General features: G+C 33.8%; 1 protein-coding gene across 1 annotated transcript in view; it reads right to left on the bottom strand.

Moving 5' to 3' along the window:
* LOC111520902 (vacuolar protein sorting-associated protein 13B) overlaps positions 1–23,564 on the bottom strand; it is an 883,038-nt gene that overhangs the window by 349,214 nt on the left and 510,260 nt on the right. Inside the window, exons 29-30 of the mRNA XM_026454936.2 lie at positions 22,998–23,406; positions 14,433–14,544 (exon numbers count right to left, since the gene is read on the bottom strand). Coding sequence (XP_026310721.1) covers positions 14,433–14,544; positions 22,998–23,406 — 521 coding nt within the window. The remainder of the gene's footprint in view (positions 1–14,432; positions 14,545–22,997; positions 23,407–23,564) is intronic.

The raw sequence follows: 23,564 nt of genomic DNA, 5'->3' as shown, positions 1-23,564 counted from the left end.
TCCAAAGAAACCAAGGTACCCTATGGTTTCTCTCACTTGTCTTTAAACTCAGAGATGTTTAAATAATAATTTTACATGGTAATGTTGGTGCCTCAATGAAAGTACACAATCAGGAATGGTTATAGTAAGATATTATATATTCAGTGTACTTAATATAACAAAAATACATTTGAAAGAAGTATAAAATAGATTTTCCAAATTCAAAACACAAAACTGTTATGATGGGAACCCAAACAGGCTATTATTCTGTAGCTTCTTTCTAACATGAATTTCTAGAAGCAAGTATAAAAATGACAATAAAAAAGTAAATACATTTAAAAAACATTCCAAAATTTATGATGGTAGAACTTCTAGTCATTTTCAACACTGTTATTGAGGTAGCTTTTGGCAGTAAATAGAAACATATTCATGGAAACCTATATCTGCTACAGGAAGCCACAAAAGATGCAGTTATTTTGGTGAGGGCGAAATGTAAATCCAAAGCCTTCAACTAGATCAGCTGAATAACACCACAATGGACTAAAACTCTGCCAATAATATTTTCAAACAAAGCTTTTAGGCAAGTTAATTTACATACCTACTATCCCAATCTCTCTCTCTCTCTAACTTACTAAAAGGGAATTATTTGAAACCAACACCAACCATTATAGGATTAGAGTCATAATGTCACTAGATATGAAACATACCTTTGCCAAAAACCAAAATAATAGTTATTTTGAGAATGCTTTCTATATAAAGAGAATTAGGAAGAAATTAAAAGTTGGGAAGAGGAAGGAGGAAACAGTTTTGTGAGAATTTGTAGAATTTAATCTTAACACTGCATCTAGAAAATACAGCTCAGCGTTAAAGATGATAAGCTAGGTTTTAGGAGAAACCACAAAGATATATAAAGGAGAGATGCCATACCTTGAGGTACATTCATCAGGAATAAAGAAAGGCTATTATAAACATGTCCATAAAAAAGAATGGTTTTCCTATTGTAAAATAAACACAATTTGTTGAAGCATACAAACATAATTGTTAATGATGTTAAGCTCAATAAAAGAATATTAATCTTGTCTATGATTTTGTATTGGTTATATTCCTCAATTTTCAACTGTTAAAGTATACGAGTAAAACAAGATAAAATTTTAGTTAATCTCAACCATGAATTTCATTGGTCACATTAATCTAATGTTCCTTCATATTGGGAACATTAACCCTACAAAAAGTCAGAATGTCCATTTGAAAATTTGTCAAGAGTATATACATAACAGGAGAAATGAATTTGGAGTTCAAAAATTATTTTAAAGATACTGTCAAGACTTTAATGCATGAAACAATTATGTCACTTGCAAATATCTGTATCTTGGATCACCTGGTAGTTCCTCAAGGTCAATTTATTTAAAACCTTCAATAAGATACTTAATGTTTTGTAAACTATGATTTTAAAAATCTCAGTAAATTGGTCAGGCACGGCAGCTCATGCCTGTAATCCTAGCACTTTAGGAGGCCAAGGTGGGCGGATCACCTGAAGTCAGGAGTTTGAGGTCAGCCTGGCCAACATGGTAAAACCCTGTCTCTACTGAAAATACAAAAATTAGCCAGGCATGGTTGTGCGTGCCTGTAATCCCAGCTACCTGGGAGGCTGAGGCAGGAGAATCGCTTGAACCCAGGAGGTGGAGGCTGCAGTAAGCCAAGATTGCTCCACTGCACTCTAGCCTGGGCGACGACGGAGTGAGACTCCATCTCAAAAACAAACAAACAAACAAAACCTCAGTAGATTGATTATGCATTAAAAAAAAATTAAAAACATTTTATATTAATTTAAAAAATATTTCTGCTAAGTTATATAAAACAGTAAATTTCTGCTGAAGAAGTATGTATTTTTGTGTTAAATATTTATGCTATTAAAATTTAGCCAATAGCATATTTAACACAAAAATACAATAAAATACAATGAAAGAAAGTGAATTTTTGTAATTAAAGTTAATTTTTCATCAACTATGTTAAAAACAAAGCATATTTTCTCACTCTTCCTGTGGCTGAGGGTGTGTTATCAGACTCACAGTAAGAAACAGCAAACACTGTTGCAAAAGTTGCTCACAAAAAAAGCAATAAGCAGATGGAAAAAAATTCTGTATATATTTCTGGAAGAATTTTACTGACGCATGTCTTCTAAGGGTGAAAAGCGGATCAGCTCACTATCTTTTACAATTCTTTAAAGGTAAAATTTCATGGATTAAACTGCTACAGAACAGGGTACACCTGTCAGAAGTCTCACTTATAAAAGATGTCTTTCAAAAGTTTGCCAAAATTACTATGCAGTTTTCATATAATGCTTGTAGACATGTTTAAGAGAATGAAATTATCTATGGAGAAAAGCTAAAATCCATATCAGAATCAAATCTATTAGTACTGAACGCACTAAAAAGGATTAACAAACGTCTGCAAAAAATTTTAAAAAGGTTGAAAAACCTCACAATTTACAATGTTTAAAAAGGAGCTATGGAATAAATCAGTCAAAGATAAAATCCCAGAAGGAACTTCAGAAAACCCACAAATATTTATGGCATGAACAAAAACTGGTATGTAGAAGTTCACAAATGTCCAATTACAAGAAGAATATACTTCTCTCCAAAGATGAAAGTTAAAAAAACTTTTTAGTTAAAAATACCTCCAAAGTAAAAAGCTCTGCTTTAAATATTTTAAAGTTCTGTTATAACAAATGAAATACTCCTGAAAAAAGTATGAGGTAAATTATGTTACAATCACTATTTTAAAAATCTATTTAAATAGGTATGAAGAGCTTTTGTTAATATTTTATAAAATATGACAGAGCAATGAAATAGGTGGTCGACATATAATGTTAGATGACTTCCAAGTTTATATATCTAATTCTATAAACTCTATATTCAGATATGTAGTTTGAATACAGTATTTCTCAATTGCACAAGATTAGTGGAAAGAAAAAAATCTAAGTTACTAGAAGCCTTCATAACGTACTTAGTCAACTTTGCTATAATTTTGGTATATAAAAAATGTGTGTGAAGTTATTGTTTTAAAATAAAACCAATATTTTTTCATCACAATTTATAAAAATACCTATGTGTAAGTATACAATGGGAGGAAGAGAGACATTTAACAAAAGTTTTAACATCTTTTTCTTTCATAATTTTGAGACAACTAGATTAATAACTAAATTTTACTAGGGGAAAAGAGAAACGATTCATAACGCTTCTGTTTTATAATGACTTTTAAATATTTTCTATAAATAAGAGCCACAAAATACATTGACTTTGTTAATCAGATACATCTATGTAAATATTTATCTGGTCATTACTCATCTCAGAGCTCATAAGAGATGTGAGAAAAACCCTGATGGCAATCAAAATCATTAGCTAGGGAGCTATATTTGTAGAATAAATGTAGTATTAAGCACATTCTGATTAAAATTCTCTTAAAATGGATTGTATGTTCAAGTACCTTCAAAGATCAAAGAGCTCAAACATTGGGATTATAAATGATTTTATTATAAATTGTGGTTTTAAGGTTATAATATTAAGTTCATTCTAGCTGAGACTATTCTAAGGAACACAAGGAGAATACACTAAAAATGGTACTTACTAGTTTTTTGCAACATTTAAATAATAACAAAATTTAATGGAATATAAATTTGAAACTTCAAAAGTAAGTTTCAAACTTCATGCTATAAACTGATTATAAATAACCTGGTTAAACTAAAGCTGGTATGTCTTACAGGAAACTCAGATACAGGCAGCAAGACGTAGTGGTAAAGTGCACGAGCAATGGAACTGACGGTCTTGGTTCTGTTACTTATTATGTGTCGCCTAGGAGAAACTACTGAATGTCTACAGACTGAATATTTTATTTCTAAAATACAGATAATCATAATACCTAACTCATGAGATTATTATAAGGCTCAACTGAGATGTAGGCATTGCATTGAAAGCCATACACAGAATCTTTGACACAAAGGAAGCACTCAGTAGATGTTAGCTATTACTACTGTTGCTACTGTTTTTTGTTTTTTTTTTTTTGAGACAGAGTCTCACTCTATTGCCCAGGCTGGAGTGCAGTGGTGTGATCTCGGCTCACTGCAACCTCCACCTCCCGGGTTCAAGTGATTCTCCTCCCTCAGCCTCCCAAGTAGCTGGAATTACAGGTGCCTGCCACCATACCTGGCAAGTTTTTGTATTTTTAGTAGAAATAGGGTTTCACTATGTTGGCCAGGCTGGTCTCAAACTCCTGACCTCAGGCGATCCGCCCACCTAGGCCTCCCAAAGTGCTGGGATTACAGGCCATCAGCCACCACACTCAGCCTACTGCTGTTACTATTACTATTATTTTATTATAATTGCATAAAGGTAGGTCAGCCATTGCTGTAGAAGGCCAAAGAAAGGAGACATTACTTCCAAGAAAATGATTATGAAAAATTTCAAAAAGAGAGCAAGATTTAAGTGAGACATTAAAAACTAGATGTGATTCTTAAGGATTTTTAAAAATTAAAAATAGTGTTGAACATCAAAGAGAAAACATTTTTAAAGGATTCAAACCCCCATTAATGTAAAGTTCTTCGTAACAAAAACCCTGAAAGGCTAAACTGGAAGATAGCTATATTTCAAGAAAGTTGAAAATGCATACATAAACAAGAGCCACAGAAAGGCACATAATAAGCATTATTGGATTAGACAAAATACTTAACTTGAACAAGTGTCTTATGTAAAGAAGCAACTAGTAGTAAGATTTAAAGTATAGGATAAGGTCAGATCAGAGAGTAAGATGCATTTGCGGTTAAAGGACAGGGATTTCGTCCTGTTAAAAACTGAACACTATGACAGGTGTTGAGCAGAGAGTTAATAAACGATGTTTCGGAGTGGTTTGTTAAAGCCCAAACACCTGTGATAGTTTAATTCGCATAGCAGTGTTGAATTGTGACTTACTTTGCCCTTGTGATTCAAATGGTAACAAAGAACACATAAGCTATAGTAATTTCAATTTCCTATTTTTGCTGATATACTTGTTCTTCAAGAATTGCCCTGGTAACTATTTCACGGAAGGAAACAACATTTTTCCCTTTTACATTTTACAATGTATAATAAAGTTTGAAGTCAGGGAAGTCTCAGTCACAATATAGTATATAAAAGTTTTTAAGTTTTAATTGAACTTTAATAGTGAGGAATATTTTCTTGGTTTAAAACAGAAAGCAGAGTTTACATGAAGTTTTTTATCTTTGCTGTCTAAAACAGCTCAAAAACAGACCAGTATGATGGCAAGTCTAAATATGGTGACACTGAAAGATGACCACAATAGATTATTGAGTTTAAACACAAGCAAGTTAACGGATACTACGTAGAGTACAATTCCCTTACTTAAGACAGACAGACACGCACGCATAGAGACAAACGGTCTGTGAGTGTTGATCTAAGAGTGGCCACGGAGTAAGGAGGTGGTTACCATTCAGAATAAGCCCTGGCAAGGAGGAGAGCTGCATACACTTTGGCGTTACTTGATTTTTTAAAAATAAACAAGATTATCTTTTTATTTAAAAAAATTTAAATGTTTTAGTTATATAGGTTAATTAAAATAAAGATAGATGTACTTTCAAAAAAGGTATCATTCTGAAAATTTATTTATAAGTTATTTTACCTTTTCTTATTTTAATTTCATAATCAGAAGACTAAATCATAAGCTAAATTTTTAAAGAATCAACATTTTTAAAAAACAGGATATAAACAGAATTTGAAAAAAAGACTATTAAAATTTACTGAAAAGGTAATGTATTTACTTAAATATACTCATGAATAATTAATGCTAATATTTCTATTCTACTACTTCTAAAAAGAAAAAAACTTGAATGAAATTTATGAACACTTTTCTCTATTCCTTTCTGTGAAAACTGTGAATCTAGATGGAACTTCTGGGATCACTCTTTCTTCTTATACTAATTTTCGGAAGATAGGATACAATGCTGTAAGGATACTTACTGATAACAATGAGACCATGAAAAAAGTTTAGGGTGCAAATTCAAAACTTCTAATTTCACTTATTTCATCAACCTAGGCATTTTGGGAGGTATTGTAGACAAAGCATGCAATTATTATGATATGGAACCTATCAAAATTACAATGTAAGATAATGTAGTTGAAGTCTTGAGTTCCGTGAAGTCATACAGTACCATATGTTCCAGTCAAAAATATGTATCTACTATTGGTGTCTAGTCATCATAAACACTTAATGTCTGTTGAATAGCTGTGAATATTAATCAATGTATATTTAATAAATGAATTAAAATAATAAATGAATGCATACAAAAGAAGGGCATAAATGTCTCAAAGATCCCTATTGTATTAGTAACTAGTAATTACTAATAGTATTCTATTTCTTATAATAAAAGCTATTTTTAGAAAATCATTAAAAACCATGAAAATCAAGTCAAACTACTTACAGACAGTATTCAGAATCAGAGAAAATGAGATTTTCAGAAAAGACGTAGAAGGTATAAATAATATAAATCCAGTGTAATTCTTCTATAGCAATTATAGCATAACATGGCTCAAGGTTCTGAGACTTGTTTTCATTATTTCATAGAAATATTTAATAGAAATATTAAATATATTTAATAGAAACAACCATACAAACTATAGTTAATAAGGTATAGAGGATACACCAGCATACTGCACAACATAAAGCTTCTAAGAAATATATGTCATTTATATAAGAGAGATGTAACCAAGTTTATTAACTTTTCTTTTCTTAAGGCTAGTCAAGTGAAGCAGTGGAAGTGGAGAAGAAATGAAGAAATCTGTAACTGGTCATGATCAATTAGTTGTAAACATCACTTCACTCGGACCAGACAATTTATTAAATTATTAATATGCTTAAGTTATAATATTTAAATATTTTCACCTTGTTTGTTTATAATCTCTAATCAGCCTATGAAAAAACACTTTCACCACAGGTAATTTTTAAAAATCTGCCTTTATAACATCTTACTTAACTGTTTCCTGCTTCTTTTTTGCCTTGAGACAAAGACTTAAAAAATTTCTCAGGAGAAGGGGTTGTGTAAGATAAAAAAACAACTTCAGGTCAGACAGTGCTTCAGGACTATGGTATAAATCAGGGATACTGTTGAACACATCACAGAATAGGAGAATCTCAGATTGAGTTTAAAGGAAACAGAGATCATCCTATCCAGGAGCTGGCAGTTACAAACCAGGTAGATTATCAGGCAAGGAGGAGGCAAGTAAAGAAGGTAAGGTTACAGGAGGGCCAATGACAATACATACCTGGGCTACACATTGCATAGTCACTGAGTAAGTAACATGTTCTGTTGTTTTCTACTGGATCAGATGCTTTTGAGAGTAGTAAAGTACAAATTCATATAAGGTGTTAGTTAACAGAAGTGTTTTATTATTTTACATTTTCTCAGTCACAGATTCCAAAAGTTAACCACTATCAACTAAAAGCTTACAAAAATTTTGATGTTATAAAAAGAATCCACTGAGAGCAACCTCAGATACGGAGTGGGAAAGACTGGGAATGGAGGATATTTAACGTTTCTCACAGAACCTTTTATGGTGTTTTGATTTTTAGCATTAAAAGTTGTTAGCATTCATTTAAAAAAAATTTTTTTAAATGATCTCAGTTTAAAAGGTTTGTAAAAAAATGGATTTAATGATCTCCTACAAAGGGTGTAGCCTCTGAAGTGGCATATCAGTATTACCCAGTAATGCTATCACACCTAGTCACCCAGGAGCCTAGAAGAAATGTAAAATTTTAGGCCTCAAACAATACCTCTTTAGTCAAAATCCACATTTTATCAAGATCCTCAGGTGATTTGGAAACACAGTAAATTTAGGAATCACTGGTTTAATTTGACATAAATCATTACCCCTTTTAAGTCTTGTATGTGGCTTATTAGTCTCTGCTACATCAGAAATGGGGAGCTCATTAACTCCTGAGATAGTTAACATTTTCAAAAACAAACTCCTAATCTCCACTCACCCAATTCTCCAAAACAAATCTTCCTACAGTTTTCCTTCTTCAGTTAATTTTCATCCTCCCAGTTGTTTAGGCCACATATAACTGAATTATCTTTGTATTCTTTTTCTCAAACCCTATGTGCAAATTCTCGTGGCTCTACCTCTCAAACATCTCCAGAATCTCACCACTTCTCACCACCTCCACACTACTAACTTTGCCCAAGTCGCCACTATCTTCTTCCAAGATTAGAGCAATAGCTTTTCCCTTTCCCTTGCCTTTCCTTGCCTGAGTAATCTGCTTAAGTATAAAAAGAATCATGTCACTTCTCTGCTCAAACCCTCTGAAGCCTTTCCATTTGATGACAAAATCAACTCCCCAATAAGTGAAAGAAACTCATATTATATATTCAGTTAACTCAAGTAGCAAAAATATTAATAATTCTTAACATGATCTTTTAGGGTTGAATGTTACACTTCCATTTGTTCTGAATTGTGACTCCCTGTATTTTCAAATGTAGATTTAACCTCTTTTTAAATGTATATCTCTAGTCCCTTCTGGTGATCCCCCCCATTTCTTTCTGCAGGCAGACATTTAGTAAATAACAAAAGCATTACATATTTCAAAATTTTGCATGTGTGGATAACTCTTCCCCCACAACCATGTCTCACTCAAACTAATAGCCAAAGTCCACACAATGACCTATATGGCTCCTCTATAAGGTCGTTTTCCTGACAGCCTGCTAAATTCGCCCCGCATAAAATGCTCCAGCTACCAGGGGCTTCTCTTACTTCTTCCTGCTTCAGGATCCTTGCAATTTCTCAGTGAGGTGTCTTCTGACTAAGCCAGGCTGTCCACCTCTAACTCTCCATTTCTTTTTCCCTTCCCAGCTTTGTCTCCATGTCACTTATTAAATTCTAGTATACCATACGATCTATTTATTAGCTTGTAATTCTCTCTCCCATTAGAATGTAAGTTCTACGAGCACAGGGATTTTTCTTTCTTTTGTAAACTGACATACACCCAGTATCTAGAATAGTGCCTGATGTACAATAGGCTCCCCCAAAATAATTGTTAAATGAGTAAGAACAAAAAGCCCCATTTATTATTAGACTTTTATAATTTGAAAGATTTTCATTCTATTGAGCTGCAATTAGTGTCATTGTAACATCCACTGACTGAATGATCCTAGGTCTGTTCTTAGCTTTGGAAAGAATGAACTACTTCCTATGATACATTATCAGCTAGATATTCAAAGAATAGTACCATGTCCCCTAGGAGTTTTCTGTTTTTCAAATTTAATATACGCCATTATTTTAAACTGATAAGAACACTAATTGCATAAACAGGCAAAGAGAAAATAAAAACTCTATGGTTTAACTTTGTCCTCCTGCTTTTTAACTTTTTGTTGTTTCTATTTATATCTTATTGTATTGTCTATGTATTATTTTTAATCAATTCATCTTTTAGTCTCTCTACTCAATATATGAGTAGTTTACACACCACAATTACAGTATTATAATATTCTGAGTTTTTCTGTGTACTTACTATTACTAGTGAGTTCTGTACCTTCAGATGATTTCTCATTGCTCATTAATGTCCTTTTCTTTCAGATTGAAGAACTGAATCCCTTTAGCACTTCTTGTAGGACAGGTCTCATGTTGATAAAATCTTTCAGCTTTTGTTTGAGAAAGGCTTAATTTCTGCTACAACATGTTTGAAGGATATTTTCACTGCATATACAATTCTAGGATACAACTTTTTTTCCTTCAGCACTTTAAATATGTCATATCACTCTCTCCTGGACTGTAAGGTTTCCATTGAAAAGTCTGCTGCCAGACATCCTGGAGCTCAGTTGTATGGTTTTTGTTTGTTTTTGGACACAAGGTCTCTCTCTGTCCCCCAGGTTGGAGCGTGGGGGCATAATCACAGCTCACTACAGCCTCAACCTCCTGTGCTCAAGTGATTCTCCCACCTCAGATTACAGAACAGCTGGGACTACAGGCGTATGCCACCACACCCGACTAATTTTTAAATTTTTTTACAGAGACGAAGTCTCATCATGCTGCCCACACTGGTCTCAAACTCCCAGGTTCAAGCAATCCTCCCACCTAAAGCTTTCCAAAGGGTTGAGATCCCAGGCACAAGCCACTATACCTGACTCCATTGTATGCTATTTGTTTCTTTTGCTTGCTTCTTTTAGGATCCTTTTATATCCTTGACCTTTGGGAGTTTGATGATTAAATGCCTTGAGGTAGTCTTCCTTGGGTTATATCTGCTTTGTATTCTATAACCTTGTACTTGAATTGATATCTTTCTCTAGGTTTAAGAAGTTCTCTGCTATTATAACCCTTTGAATGAACTTTCTACTCCTATCACTCTCTCTACCTGTCTTTAAGGCCAATAACTCTTAGCTATGCCCTTTTGAGGCTATTTTATTTCCTTATAGGTGTACTTCATTCTTTTATTTTGTCTCCTCTGATTGTGTATTTTCAAGCAGCCTGTCTTCAAGCTTACTAATTCTTCTGCTTGATCAATTTTGCTGTTAAGAGACTCTGATGCATTCGTATGTTAATTGTATTTTTCAACTCTTGAATTTCTACTTGATTCTTTTAAATGATTTCAATCTCTTTGTTAAATTTATCTGATACAATTCTGAATTCCTTCTCTATTATTTTGAATTTCTTTCAATTTCCTCAAAATGGCTGTTTTGAATTCTCTGTCTGAAAGGTCACATATCTCTGTCTATCCAGGATTGGTCCCTGGTGCCTTATTTAGTTTGTTTGGTGAGCTCATATATTCCTCAATGGTTTTGATGCTTACAAATGTTTATCGGTGTCTGGGCATTTAAGAGTTAAGTATTTACTGTAGTCTCTGTGATCTGGGCTTGTTTGTACCCATATTTCTAGGGAAAGAATTCCAGTTATTTGAAGAAGCTTGGGTGTTGTGATCTAAGTTTTTGGTCATTGCAGCCATACCTGCATTAGGGAGTAACCCAAGCCCAGTAACAGTGTGGCTCTTGCAGACTTACAGAGGTGCCACCTTGGTAGTCTTGGATAAGATCCAGAGAATTCTCTGAATTACCAGGCAGAGACTCTTGCTCTCTTCCCTTACTTTCTCCCAAACAAACACAGCCTCTCTGTGCTGAGATGCCTGGAACTGTGGAAGGGGTGTGTGTGTGTGTGTGTGTGTGTGTGTGTGTGTGACACAAGCACTGTGGCTGCCACCACCACTGGAACTGCGCTGGGTCAGACTTGAAGCCAGCACAGCACTGGGTCTCACCCAACACCCGTGGTAACCACTGCCTGGCTATGGCCTGTGTTCATTCAAGGCCCTAGGGCTCTGCAATCAGCAGACAGAAAAGCCAACCAGGCCTGAGTCCTTCCCTTCAGAGTGGTGAGTTCCCCTGCTCCCAAGTACATCAAGAGATGCTGTCCAGGAGCCAGTGCCTGGAGTCAGAAACCTTAGGAATCTACTCGGTGCTCTGTTCTACCGAGGATGAGCTGGCACCCAAGCCACAAGACAAAGTCCTTTCCCACTCTTCCCTCCCCTTTCACAAGCAGGCCCTGGCAACCTTTCTGTCTCTCTGAGTTTGTCTATTCTGGACATTTCATATAAATGGAATCATATAATATGTGGACTTTTGCATCTAGTTCACTGAGATTTTATGGTTAACAAAATCATAGGAATAATAATATCAGCCCTAGTATGCAGGGTCTTTTGCTTTGTGTATACACTTTTTTTTTTTTTTTTAAAGGTTTAAACTTGTTTACTGAGGGAATAATATGCCATGGTATGAACATAACTACATTTTCTAAAGAAGTATTTTATCCTTTTCAAATTTTCTTTCTTCTCCAAAAAACCATTACTAAATTGAGATGTCACGTAAAGCCAATAAGCCAGAATCCATGAAATAAGGGACTACAAAGAGGTTCAATTCTGTAGTATTATCCATGAAATTATGATACAAATGATTTAATCCTTTCTCCTTTTTCTCTTTCTTTTGCCTCTCCCTCCACGTACCCAGCTTACTGTGACCTTTTCCATACACTCTTAACTTGGAGTTTGTAATAGGAGACATGTTCTTTTTTTCCGTACTATTGAATCAAACAAAAGGGAAAGATCCTCAGATATCTTTCAAATAAGGTGAACTTGAGAAAATGGCCAGGTACATCAAAGGGGCATAACCATGGAAACAGTAATATATGAAGAGTTAATTGAACAGAAAAAAAAATCATCAAAGACTTGGGAATGGGCCAAGATGATTACTGAATGTCTTCAATTATTAGGTATTTTTTTTTTTTTTTACCCATCAATTCATCATTTATATCAGGTATAACTCCCCAATGCAATCCCTCACCCCTCCCCCCTCCCCATGATAGGCCCCATTGTGTGATGTTCCCCTTCCCGAGTCCAAGTGAGCTCATTGTTCAGTTCCCACCTATGAGTGAGAACATGCGGTGTTTGGTTTTCTCTTCTTGTGATAGTTTGCTAAGAATGATGGTTTCCAGCTGCATCCATGTCCCTTCTAACTGAGCTACTCCCACTCTGATTACCTCACTCAAAAGTGGTTTCTAATTCTGCTGTTACTCCTTTGATATTGATGATACAGCATTTCATTGAGATCTTGAAACATTTTTGATAAACTCTTATGTGAACACCTTTTGTTAGTTTGTTTATTTAGAAATGACTTGAATGTGAGCTTTCAAAGAAAAATTATTAGGTTGAGTTTGCCATCCAGCATCTAGAATTTTACGTTTGACATTCTAACACATATTGCTAACCTTGGTCTACAGGGGCAACCCAAGTTACCCAACATGCTTGGAATTCAAGTTGTCCTGAGGCAAAGGAGCAGATAGCCTCACCGAAGAAGAGTTGGGCAAAAAAAAGAATAAGAGGAAGACCCTAAGAAATACTAATATCAAAGAGATTGTTTAAGGGGAAGACCAGTAAAGATGACTGAAAAGAAGCTGCAAGACACACAGAAGGAAACCCTAAAAAAACAATTTGACACAACTGTTCCCAGCAAGTAAAAATACAACTCATGCAAAAGCCAGAAAGTGGAAAGGGTACAGGAGGAAAGGAATTATCCCAGTAGTTCACTTTACTGATGGTGATAGGATCTCTTAATATAACCTAGATTTCTTTCACCAAAAGTAAAGTAGGTCTCTATTTTAGGACCACTTACTTCTGAAGTAGAAAAGATAAAGACATCTGGAAGAATTTCCAAATGTTAGAAAATTAAAGTATTCTCATCTATAATTTATGTTCTATTAAATCATTTCCCTAGATCCTAAGGGAGTCGAAAAATACGAATTGTAACCTTGGCTCTATTACTGTTTTACCAGGGACAACTACAGTATTCTTTTGGTTATTCAGTTTCCTAATCTGTAAAATAGGGAAGTTGAGTTAGATAATTCCTAAAGCCCCTTTCAGCTCTGGAATCCTAAGATTATATATAAGTTAGCTACATGAAAACTTATTTAAGGGATGAATACTATTAAATACCTAAAAAATTAATACAAGGAAGAGATCATACATACATAAGTCAAAGGAAAAAATTACAACTCAGATATCAGATAAATCTGAGAAATAAAGTTCCTAGATCTATTTAAATAAAAAATAGCCATCACCCTCTAAAGGGTAAATGTATCACCAAAATTGGAATCTTTTCTTAGCAGTAACGTTTACTGGAGAGCAGTAGGAATTTATTTTTTAGAAGAGACAACATCTGAAAAACAGAAAAGCAAGAAGAAGACACTTGTTCATCTGTATTTCTGTGACTTTTCTCACTTGGTATTATTTGCAACTGTACTTTTCTGTCTGGCAGCAGTGCCAACTTCAGTATGAATCATATATTATTTTTATCATGTTGATTACATATGTTCACCAGTTTAGTTGTCCATATATGCTTGGTGTGGTTTGCAAATACTCAGTGACAAAATCCAGAGCATAGCATTTTCACAGAAAGTGTTTACTGTGAAATTTCTCTTTAGAAGTTTGCTTTTCTTTACAGCTTTGATCCATATGACATCCACATTCCTACATTTCAAATAATAGCTTACACTTAAATTAATAAAATGTTTCACTTTGATACAACATGACTACAGTAGGATGTGGTGGTTCTACAGAGGACCTCGTTTTCTTATGTGATTAGAGATTTGGTCAAATTTGACATCTGCTAAAATTTTCCAAACTATGTTTCTTCAGTTTTATGGTGACTTAGTACTTACATTCTGTTATTCATCAACGCTTCACAGAAATACTTGATTTGTCTGAATGAATTAAAAAACCCACAACTGAAGAAAATCAGAAAAACCTGGTTTTAAATATCAAAAGATCCTGAATGAGAAATATTTCTACAGGCCACAGTAAGTAAGTTATTGATCACTGTATGTCTTTGCAGGATGAAAATTGTTGCAAGATTGGACATAAGAAAATAAACTTACTGGTAAATATCTTTCCTAAGGACAGATCTGCCAAGGGGATTGTCAGCCTGGGGAGCCATGGCAACAGAGCCAATCTTCAAAACCACGGTGTCTTCTTTTGCTGCCTGATTAACTGTAACAAAAGAAGGAGATTCATGAATACACTGTGGATCTGTACATAACTTTATGCATAAGGAGAAATCTTTGAGGGAATGGAATACAGACACTTTAAGATAAGAGCAATACATAAGAAAAAGTAAAATGAAAAAAATCATGTTTAAAATAAAAATATTTGATGCTTTTAACTCTGTTCATACCCATTAAGTGGTTTCCTGTTAAAATACACAATTAAAATAGCAAAGAAAAAACAAACAACTCCACTCCCAACTTAAAAATTATAATATTAAATATATACAAGTAATATTGAAGTCAAATGTTTATCTAACTTCACAATCTGCGTCTTTCTCCTAAATGATTTTCAGCTTTCAGTTATTAATACTTCATTGTTGTCTACAAATATATTGAAGGATGTTACAAAGTCAGTGACAAATTCTCAAAGCCATTTAAATTTACATGCTAAATAATAGTTAAATACAACACACACACACAAAGTATATCACTTTAAGCTCCAAAATGTCAGAAAATCCAAAAGAAACATGATGACTGTCATGTTGAAGATGGAAAACACCAACTATTTAATATGGGAGAATGTATCAACCTGTTATTCCAGATACTTTTTAATTTTAGTAACTTCTACTGTAAAATTGCTTTAGAAATTGGAACCCCAAACCCCTTTAAAAGTTCTACCTCCTAATGACATCTAAAACTATGATAAATAATCCCAGAAAACAAAAAAAGGTAAAAGGATGTATCCATTCTAATTCTTTTCTTTGTACTAAATAAAATGATATTTGACTATATGCTCTGATTTAGGGCTGAAGTTCAGCACTTTTTCCACAACTCGCCAGTAAATTCAACGTCTTTTCTAAGGACTATTTGGGATGAATAGGGGAAATTAATGGCCCCATTCATTACATTTACATTTTACTCTCTATTCTCCAACAGATGCTTCTACTATAGTAGCTGTATAAACACTGTTTAAAAAGTGCTAATAATATACAACTTTTTAGGTCTTGAAGTAAACGTATATTAAAATTTATAATTTCTCTCAAGGAACTACCACCTGCCAAAAATAGAAGAGAAAATGACTGGCTGCAAGACCTAAGACATATCCTGAACAGAACCTGCCTACAAAGGCATACAATCCATATTTCCCAAACTGTGGTGCCCAAAGAATGCAAAAGCTACAAGATTATTTCCAGCTGTATTTCCAGTATATTATTTCAGTGCATTATTTTCAGTATATTCAGTATATTTCAGTATATTTTCAGTATATTATTTCAGTATACTTGGTATGGTCTGATTCAGATTAGTCCAAGGAAAGAGAGTCAGAATTAAGAAAATCAGAAAAAAGTTAGAAGAATACGATATTCAGTGAGAGAAATAAGGAACCAGAATAAGATAACCATGGTTATCTTTTGGAGCTTAAAGTTTGGAGCAGGGTAAGGCAAAATAGTAGGAAGGTGGGAGAAGGGACAGCAAAAGGAGAAAAAAAAAGAGGTAATCTATCAAAACAAATATTAGCATGTGGATGTCACAGTAAAGACAGTAGTTTTACAATTCCATACCAAAAGATCAAATAGAAAACTACTTCTCATGCAGCTGCACTATTTTCAAATAACTTAGAGGGTTGGTTTGATTATAGGTCCTTATAATATGAACATTGTTTACATTTTACAGATCTTGCATTTTATGCCAAGCTTATCAAATAGTTCCATGTGGGTAAAACCTCTGATTAAGCAGCAGGCATCAATTAAATCAATAAATAGTAAGCCTGGAGAATAGACCATACCACAAAAGTGCAATTAGTGTATTTGCTAACTGTTCTTCCAGGCTACAGATACTACCCACCATATGAAAGTCTGAAATGTAATAGAAACATTGCAGTAAATGAGGTACATATGGAGGAGAAATGACGTACTTGGTGTTACATACAAAGCCAGATCCAAGAACAGAATTCTGTTTCTGTTAGGGCCAAAAGTGTTCTCATTAGATTATACTGACTGTTATAATAAAAAAATGAACATGTAATGCAGATCATTCATAAACTAGATTAAAATAAATAATTTTATTATAGAAATTATTCAGCTTATCAAAATATATCAAGATGTAAGAAAAAACAAAAAAATGTATTTATACATGAAAGTGCCTTGAGTCATTTCTTCAGCTACTTTATTGCCATAAAAAAATCAGCTTCTCTTTTTTGCCTTATTTCACCTGTATTTAATAGTTGGACCATATGAGGAAATGTTCCTTCTAGAAATATTTTCAACATGAAAATGAATGCCTTCCTTCCTTGCTTTAACTCTATTTTTTAAAATTGAGCCTCACGAGGAACTACTCATTCTGGACATGCTAGATTTTAAGAAGTTATCTATTGTGAAATAAAAAGATTAAGCTGGAAGTCAAACACCTGTAGATTTAGAATCCTGATAGTAACTGCACATAATGTAAACAATATCCAGGTTTAAAAGCAGACTTTCACTCTTATTTTTCTAAATAAAATATTGGAATGTTAAATATATTTTTTATCATAAACTGAAATGTAGACATGATTAAAGAGTCTTATATTAATGTAGCATATATTATAAGTCTGAAAGATTTCATCTTTTCTTGGGGCAAGAGTGTATATACGTGAGTGTACAGATGTATGAATGTACACCTGTATGTGGCATATGGAAAGGCTATGAACAACTCTGAAATCAGGAGTTTGTATCAGTAACCAAAAGCTTGAATAAAGACCAGAATTTTCATACAATTGTCAGATAACATAAGAATGCTGCTTACAATGAACTTTTCTTAATTCCAACCTGAATAAAACTGTTTTGGATACTTCAACTTTTATTGAAGATTCTCAATATAAACTCAATTTAGTAAAACATTTGAAGTCTCAAAAGTATTTGAAATTGCCACTGTGTAATATTATGCTTTTATAAAGCCAAAACTGTTGTGACAGCTTTCAACAAAAGTTTTTAATTAGTTATTGCCATACTGGCAGTTGAAGACTAAAGTTTCAATAAACATGTAACCAATGACCACTATGCATATTAATAGAAAGTTTAGTTGCATTTAGTTTACCACTCATCTTTGACACAGATTACTTACTCAGTGACAGACACGACTGCTCTGTGATATTTTTATAATAAAGTTTCTGCTGAAAAGAATGCTGTAGCAAGATTTAGTTATTCTTTCACACTCATTAAAACAACTTACATATGCTTCTTTTTTTTTCTGAGACATGGTCTCCTCCTGTCACCCAGGCTGGAGTGTGGTGGTGTGATCACAACTCACTGAAACCTTGACCTCCTGGACTCAATTTATTCTTCCACCTCAGCCTCCTGAGTAGCTGGGACTACAGGCACAGGCCACTATGCCCAGCTAATTTTTGTATTTTTTGTAGGATGGAGTTTCGCCATGTAGCCCAGGCTAGTCTCAAACTCCTGGGCTCAAGCTATATGCCTGCTTTGGCCTCCCAAAGTGCTGGTATTACAGGCATAAGCCACCATGCCTGGCCTACATTTTTAATTTAATCAATCTGATAATCATCTTATTCAAACTTTCTTGTAAAGGTTTTCTAGAATAAAATGAACAGTATACTCTTGACTCCAACTTACCAGAGTCATTGAAGATATTTATTTCTAATGAAATTCCTCCTTGAATCATGATTTCCACCGTCCACATTATAGCTTTTAACGTGTATTAAATGGACACATCCAATCTCCCATATAAAAGACAATGTAAGAATTATCTATACTTTAAAATGGTGAATTTGTTATATGAATTTTACCACAATAAAAATTTTTTCTCTGACCTTTTCATGGGTGAATTATGATTATTTAAATTAAGAGTAGCGAAGAAGAAAGATAAAGTATAAAAAAACTAATATAATGTGTCAAAATCTGAAACTTTGGCATGCATTTTGTATTTGTATTCTTAGCTTAGACACACAGTCTGGCTATTTATAACACCTCAGATAGATAGAGATGCAGGTACAATTATAAATAAAGATACAGATATATGCACAGATATAGAGACGCAAAGGCAGAACACAAAAAAGTAAAGATATGAGCAATACATATGCCAGACAAAAGGATTAATACACAAGAAAGTATTAATTAATAAGGAAAAGATATGCAACTCCTTAAAAAATAGTGTACTTTTCACTAATGAGACCTACAAAAGGCTAAAAATAACCTCTGCTAGGGTAAGAGTAAGAAATAGCAGCCATTTAGGAAGGTAATTTGACATCTCTTACTATTTTAAAGGTATGGAATCCTTTGATCTAGCAATCCTTTTGCTGGTAATTTATTCTACAGATACATACATCCAGGGCACACACAAAAAAATACCACTAAAAAGTTGTTTGTTGCTAAAAATACGCATATTTGCAAAGGATTACACTTAACTTGAAAGTCCACAGAAAGACAAAAGAAATTATGTTTTCCAAAGACAACTATAACAACCTTCCCCCATCTCATATACTCTTATTCAAGGTGACCTTAGGAAGTACCTAGGCACCTGAATTCTGAAATTATATGTTAAAACCCCACCATAGCCACCACCAAAAAAAGAAAAAGCAGCAGCAGCAGCAGCAGCAGCAGCAGCAGAAGAGGAAGCGGAAGCAGCAGCAGCAGCAGCTTTAAAAATAAGATGGCAGAAGTCTGGAAATATTTCTGCAATTAAAATTAGTTGAAGGATTTTCCCAGTTGAAGCAACTCAATGGGAAACAATAAAACTGTGTGATATGTAGTATTAATGTTTATAACACAATAAGCCCAAAACAAAAACATATAAACAAACAAAAAAAGCCCCATAGAAAATAAAGTTGTTCTTTTTTTCCCTCACCTTTCTTAAATAGAATGAATTGTAATCTTTTTGTCACAAATATATCAGTGAAACAGAACCTGTTTCAATAAACCTTTGGTAAGTGTAACAGAAAATAAAGCTAGAGTTTAACAACTTCAGACTTCTGCCTCACCACAGAGCTGCTCAGGTGCTCCGCACACAGCTGCTGCTATGCTAAGTGTGAGCTCCGTTTGCTCTTCTTGTTGACTAAACTATGCCTGCACATTGGCATTGTTCAGAAAATACCACATATCATACTCTAATCCACAAGGGCTTTCAAGAAGTTTGGTGGTTCCTCAAAAACAGAATTCCAAACAGAATTACCATGGGACCTAAAAATTCCACTCTTAGGTATACACCCCAAAAGAAGTGAAAACAGGGCCTCTAACAGAAACTTCCATGCCAGTGTTCATAGCAGCATTACTCACATTAACCAAAAAAAGGGTGGAAATGACCCAACTGCCCAATAGATTAATTAATAAACAAAATGTGGTATATCCACACAAAACAATATTATTCAGTTATAGCAAGGAATGAAGTTTTCTGATACGTGCAGCAACTTGGATGAGCCTTGAAAACATTATGCTAAGTAAAGTGAGCCAGACACAAAAGGATAAACATTGTATAATTCCACTTACATGAAATTTCTAGACTAGGAAAATTTATAGAGACAGAAAATAGATTAGAGGTTACCAGAGGATGAGGGTAGCTATTACTTAATGGATACAGAGCTTTTGTTTGGGGTGACAAATACATTTGGAAATAGTGGTGATGGTTTCACAACATTGTGAGTGTAATTATTGCCACTGAATTATATACTTAAAATGATTAAAGTAGTAAATTTGTTATATATATTTTACCACAATAAAAAAGAGAAAAAAAAAAGGTTTCCAAATTAACAATGAAAACTATTTACATTTATAGGCAAATTTTGCCTTAGGAGGAAATATTTATCACTATAAATAAGACCCCTCTAGTGAAGACCACCTAAGGGCTATGACGAACACTGACATGGATGGTGAAAATAAGTCAGTCATGTAGGTTTCTCTCACGGATATTGCCACAAAAATTTGAGTCAAAGGAGCTCTGCAATGAAGATCTAATTGCAATGAAAGAGCAATTTACTGTAAAAATATTTCCTCACTAACAAATACCAAAGACTTTCAGATGCTTTCAGGACATCAGATAGATAAGATATTATAAGACAAATGAGCAAATTTTGAATACAGATCAAATGCCCACATTGGGGAGCCACTATGTCTGATACAGAAAGATTTACCAGTATATACATTATTAGATACCCATTTTAAAAGTCTCAGCCCGGCTGGTCAAAGATGCAGAAAAACAACACACTGATATTGTATCATATTCTTGGTCAAGTTTTAAAACGTAATAAGTAGACAATGAATCATACACATTTGGTTTGTTTTTAAAAATTTAAACTCGTTACTGAAATTGATATTTTATGGTGTAAAACGGGTTTTCAAGAAGGAAACCCTAAATTAAAACGGTGTAGGGAATAATATGGGATAAATGACTAAATGTAGTGTCCATTATACAATTATTCAGATAGCATTACATCATAAAATTTGAGAATCATTTATAAATCATGAACATTTCTTTATTACTAAAAAAGTCTACCAATCAGGTAAGTTGCTTTACTTCCTTTTCTGTCTCTATAGCCTCTCACTATTTCCTCAGCTTTTTTCATAGAGATTCTCCCTATATTTTTCTATACCTCATACCAACCTCTCACCTCTAACACCATATTATTTCTTATGTTTCAATGAAATTTTGGCCTTCCCAAATGCTTACATTAAACTGAAAATAATTTTACAATTAAGGAATGGGGAACATAAAACAAACACTTCAAGAAACATTCAGAAAATCATAAAAGCCTACTAACATATTTTAAATGAAATACAGGAACTCACTTAAGTTAGAAAAAAGAAGAGTTTATACCAATCAGAGAGGTATTTGTGGAAAACAATATCCTTGTATAAAAACTATACTTAGAATTTTTTATATTATATAGTATAAAACTTTCTTATTTTTATCTAGAGATAAAACTTCTGTAATTTTATTTTAATAAAATAGTTACAGATACTCTAACATTATGGTTTTTTTTTCCCTCGAGATGGAGTCTTGCTCTGTCACCCAGGCTAGAGTGCAGTGGCAGTATCTCGGCTCACTGCAACCTCCACCTCCTGGGTTCAAGCAATTATCCCACCTCAGCCTCCCAAGTAGCTGGGATTACAGGTGCATGCCACCACGCCTGGCTAATTTTTTGTATTTTTAGTAGAGACAGGGTTTCACCATGTTGGCCAGGCTGGTCTCGAACTCCTGACCTCGTGATCTGCCCGCCTCAGCCTTCCAAAGTGTTGTGACTACAGGCATGAGCCACTGCACCCGGCCCATGGTCTTTATTAAATGTAATGAACTACCCCAAATTCTTTTCCCAAAACACTGATAAATTTGGTGTAATAAAGACAATCTACTATTTTCATGGTGTTTTCCTCCCATTCTCAGTTGTAATGCCAAAAACAGTTTGATAATCTCCCCGATCTTTTGTGTCTGTGTCTCTTCCAAGGTTGAGAACAAACGTTATTGTAACTGAAACTATGATCCTCAGAATGTAGATTTCTGTTTTCTAACCTATGTCACTTTAATGTAAATTATACTATCTAAAATTTCATTAGGTGCTCCTATATAACAAGGAAAAAGCATAAACGTCATTAACTTTGCAATGAATATACAGCTTCTTACTTTTCTGGTTAGCGAGTTGTTTATCACTTGTAATTGGTCAATAAAGACTAACTCTTTATTCTTAACCATCCATGTGTTTCTACAAACTATCTGAACAGACGAAAGCAATTGTATACTACTGTCAGAATACAGGATATTCAGAGAATAGTAATTTCACATCTCAAAGTAATCAATTTTAAGATCGCTTCTAAGAAAAATTAGACATAAAAAGTAGAAACCAGCTTGTATTAAGAATCTGTGAGTATAATACATTGAATTTAGTTCTAGACACCTTGGTAATTAAGGACTATAAGGTTCTACAAATATTTTATTACAAAAATGATATGCCAAGTAGCTGGGGCTACAGGTGTGCACCACCATATTGGGCTAATATCTTATTTTTGTACATATGTGGTCTCACTATGTTGCCCAGGCTGGTCGGAAACTCCTGGGCTCCAGTGATCCTCCTACCTTGGCTTCTCAAAGTGTTAGGATTACAGGCATGAGCCACTTTGCCTGACCTTGTTTTTAAACAAAATTTTAGTTCTATTAGATATATAGAACCCAACATTTGAGTTTAGTAAAACAAATGACACAAGTATATATATGCTTTACTGGCAAAAGCCTTGAAGAAAAAAAATCCTCAAATTTCTTATCCTACTAACAAAGTCAGATACTTACATAGTATTCTGATGTATTTCCTAATGATTTATAGAATATCTACATTTCTTCTCTATAAAATATACCAAACCGCAAAGCACAACCAACTGCTCATATTTTTTAAAAGAAACAAAAAACCCCAGAAAACTAAGGTCTCTAGAAGAAAATTATTTAAAATCAGACCAAAAAAAAAAAAAAAAAATCAGAAGACAATACCTTCAACAGTTGGCTGCATTTCTTCTGTTTTTGGAATAAAAATTCTGATTACACTTGTGTTGATATAAATCAAAGGTAAATTGCGGGATGTCAGCGTATGGGTCCTCATGGGCTGACCAGGAGATTTTGTTTTCTCTTTTTGGGTCTTTGGTAGTTTTGCTTGAAATATACTTGCAATGGCATTAAGTAAAGGAAAATAAAGAACAATATCAAAAGCTTGTGCTGAAAGAAGAATTTCATGAAGAAAATGAGGAGAACCATCCATTAAGCCTTCAGATAACTTATGAAAACTTCTTCGCTCATTTCTTGATGTTAACTTGTGGCGGACATTTTTTGTTACAGCTTTTGTGTATGTCAGAGAGAGGAATCCATGCTGCTGATGAGTGCCATCTAGAAGTTTTGTAGTTGTCTGTTCCAGAAAAAGGAAATCAAAATATACAGTTCATTAAAAACATTTTTTAAAAAATTGGAAAGAAGAAAATGATCTCAGTGAGTATTTTTACCTGTTGGTCTTACCCTACACTTCTTAATAAACACATGACTGATCAATTCTGCAGATGGGGACAA

This window comes from Piliocolobus tephrosceles, chromosome 7 (genome assembly GCF_002776525.5).
Source record: "Piliocolobus tephrosceles isolate RC106 chromosome 7, ASM277652v3, whole genome shotgun sequence".
Lineage (NCBI taxonomy): Eukaryota > Metazoa > Chordata > Mammalia > Primates > Cercopithecidae > Piliocolobus > Piliocolobus tephrosceles.
The sequence above is the reverse complement of the archived record's forward strand: the minus strand, read 5'-3'. Positions and strand labels throughout refer to the sequence as shown.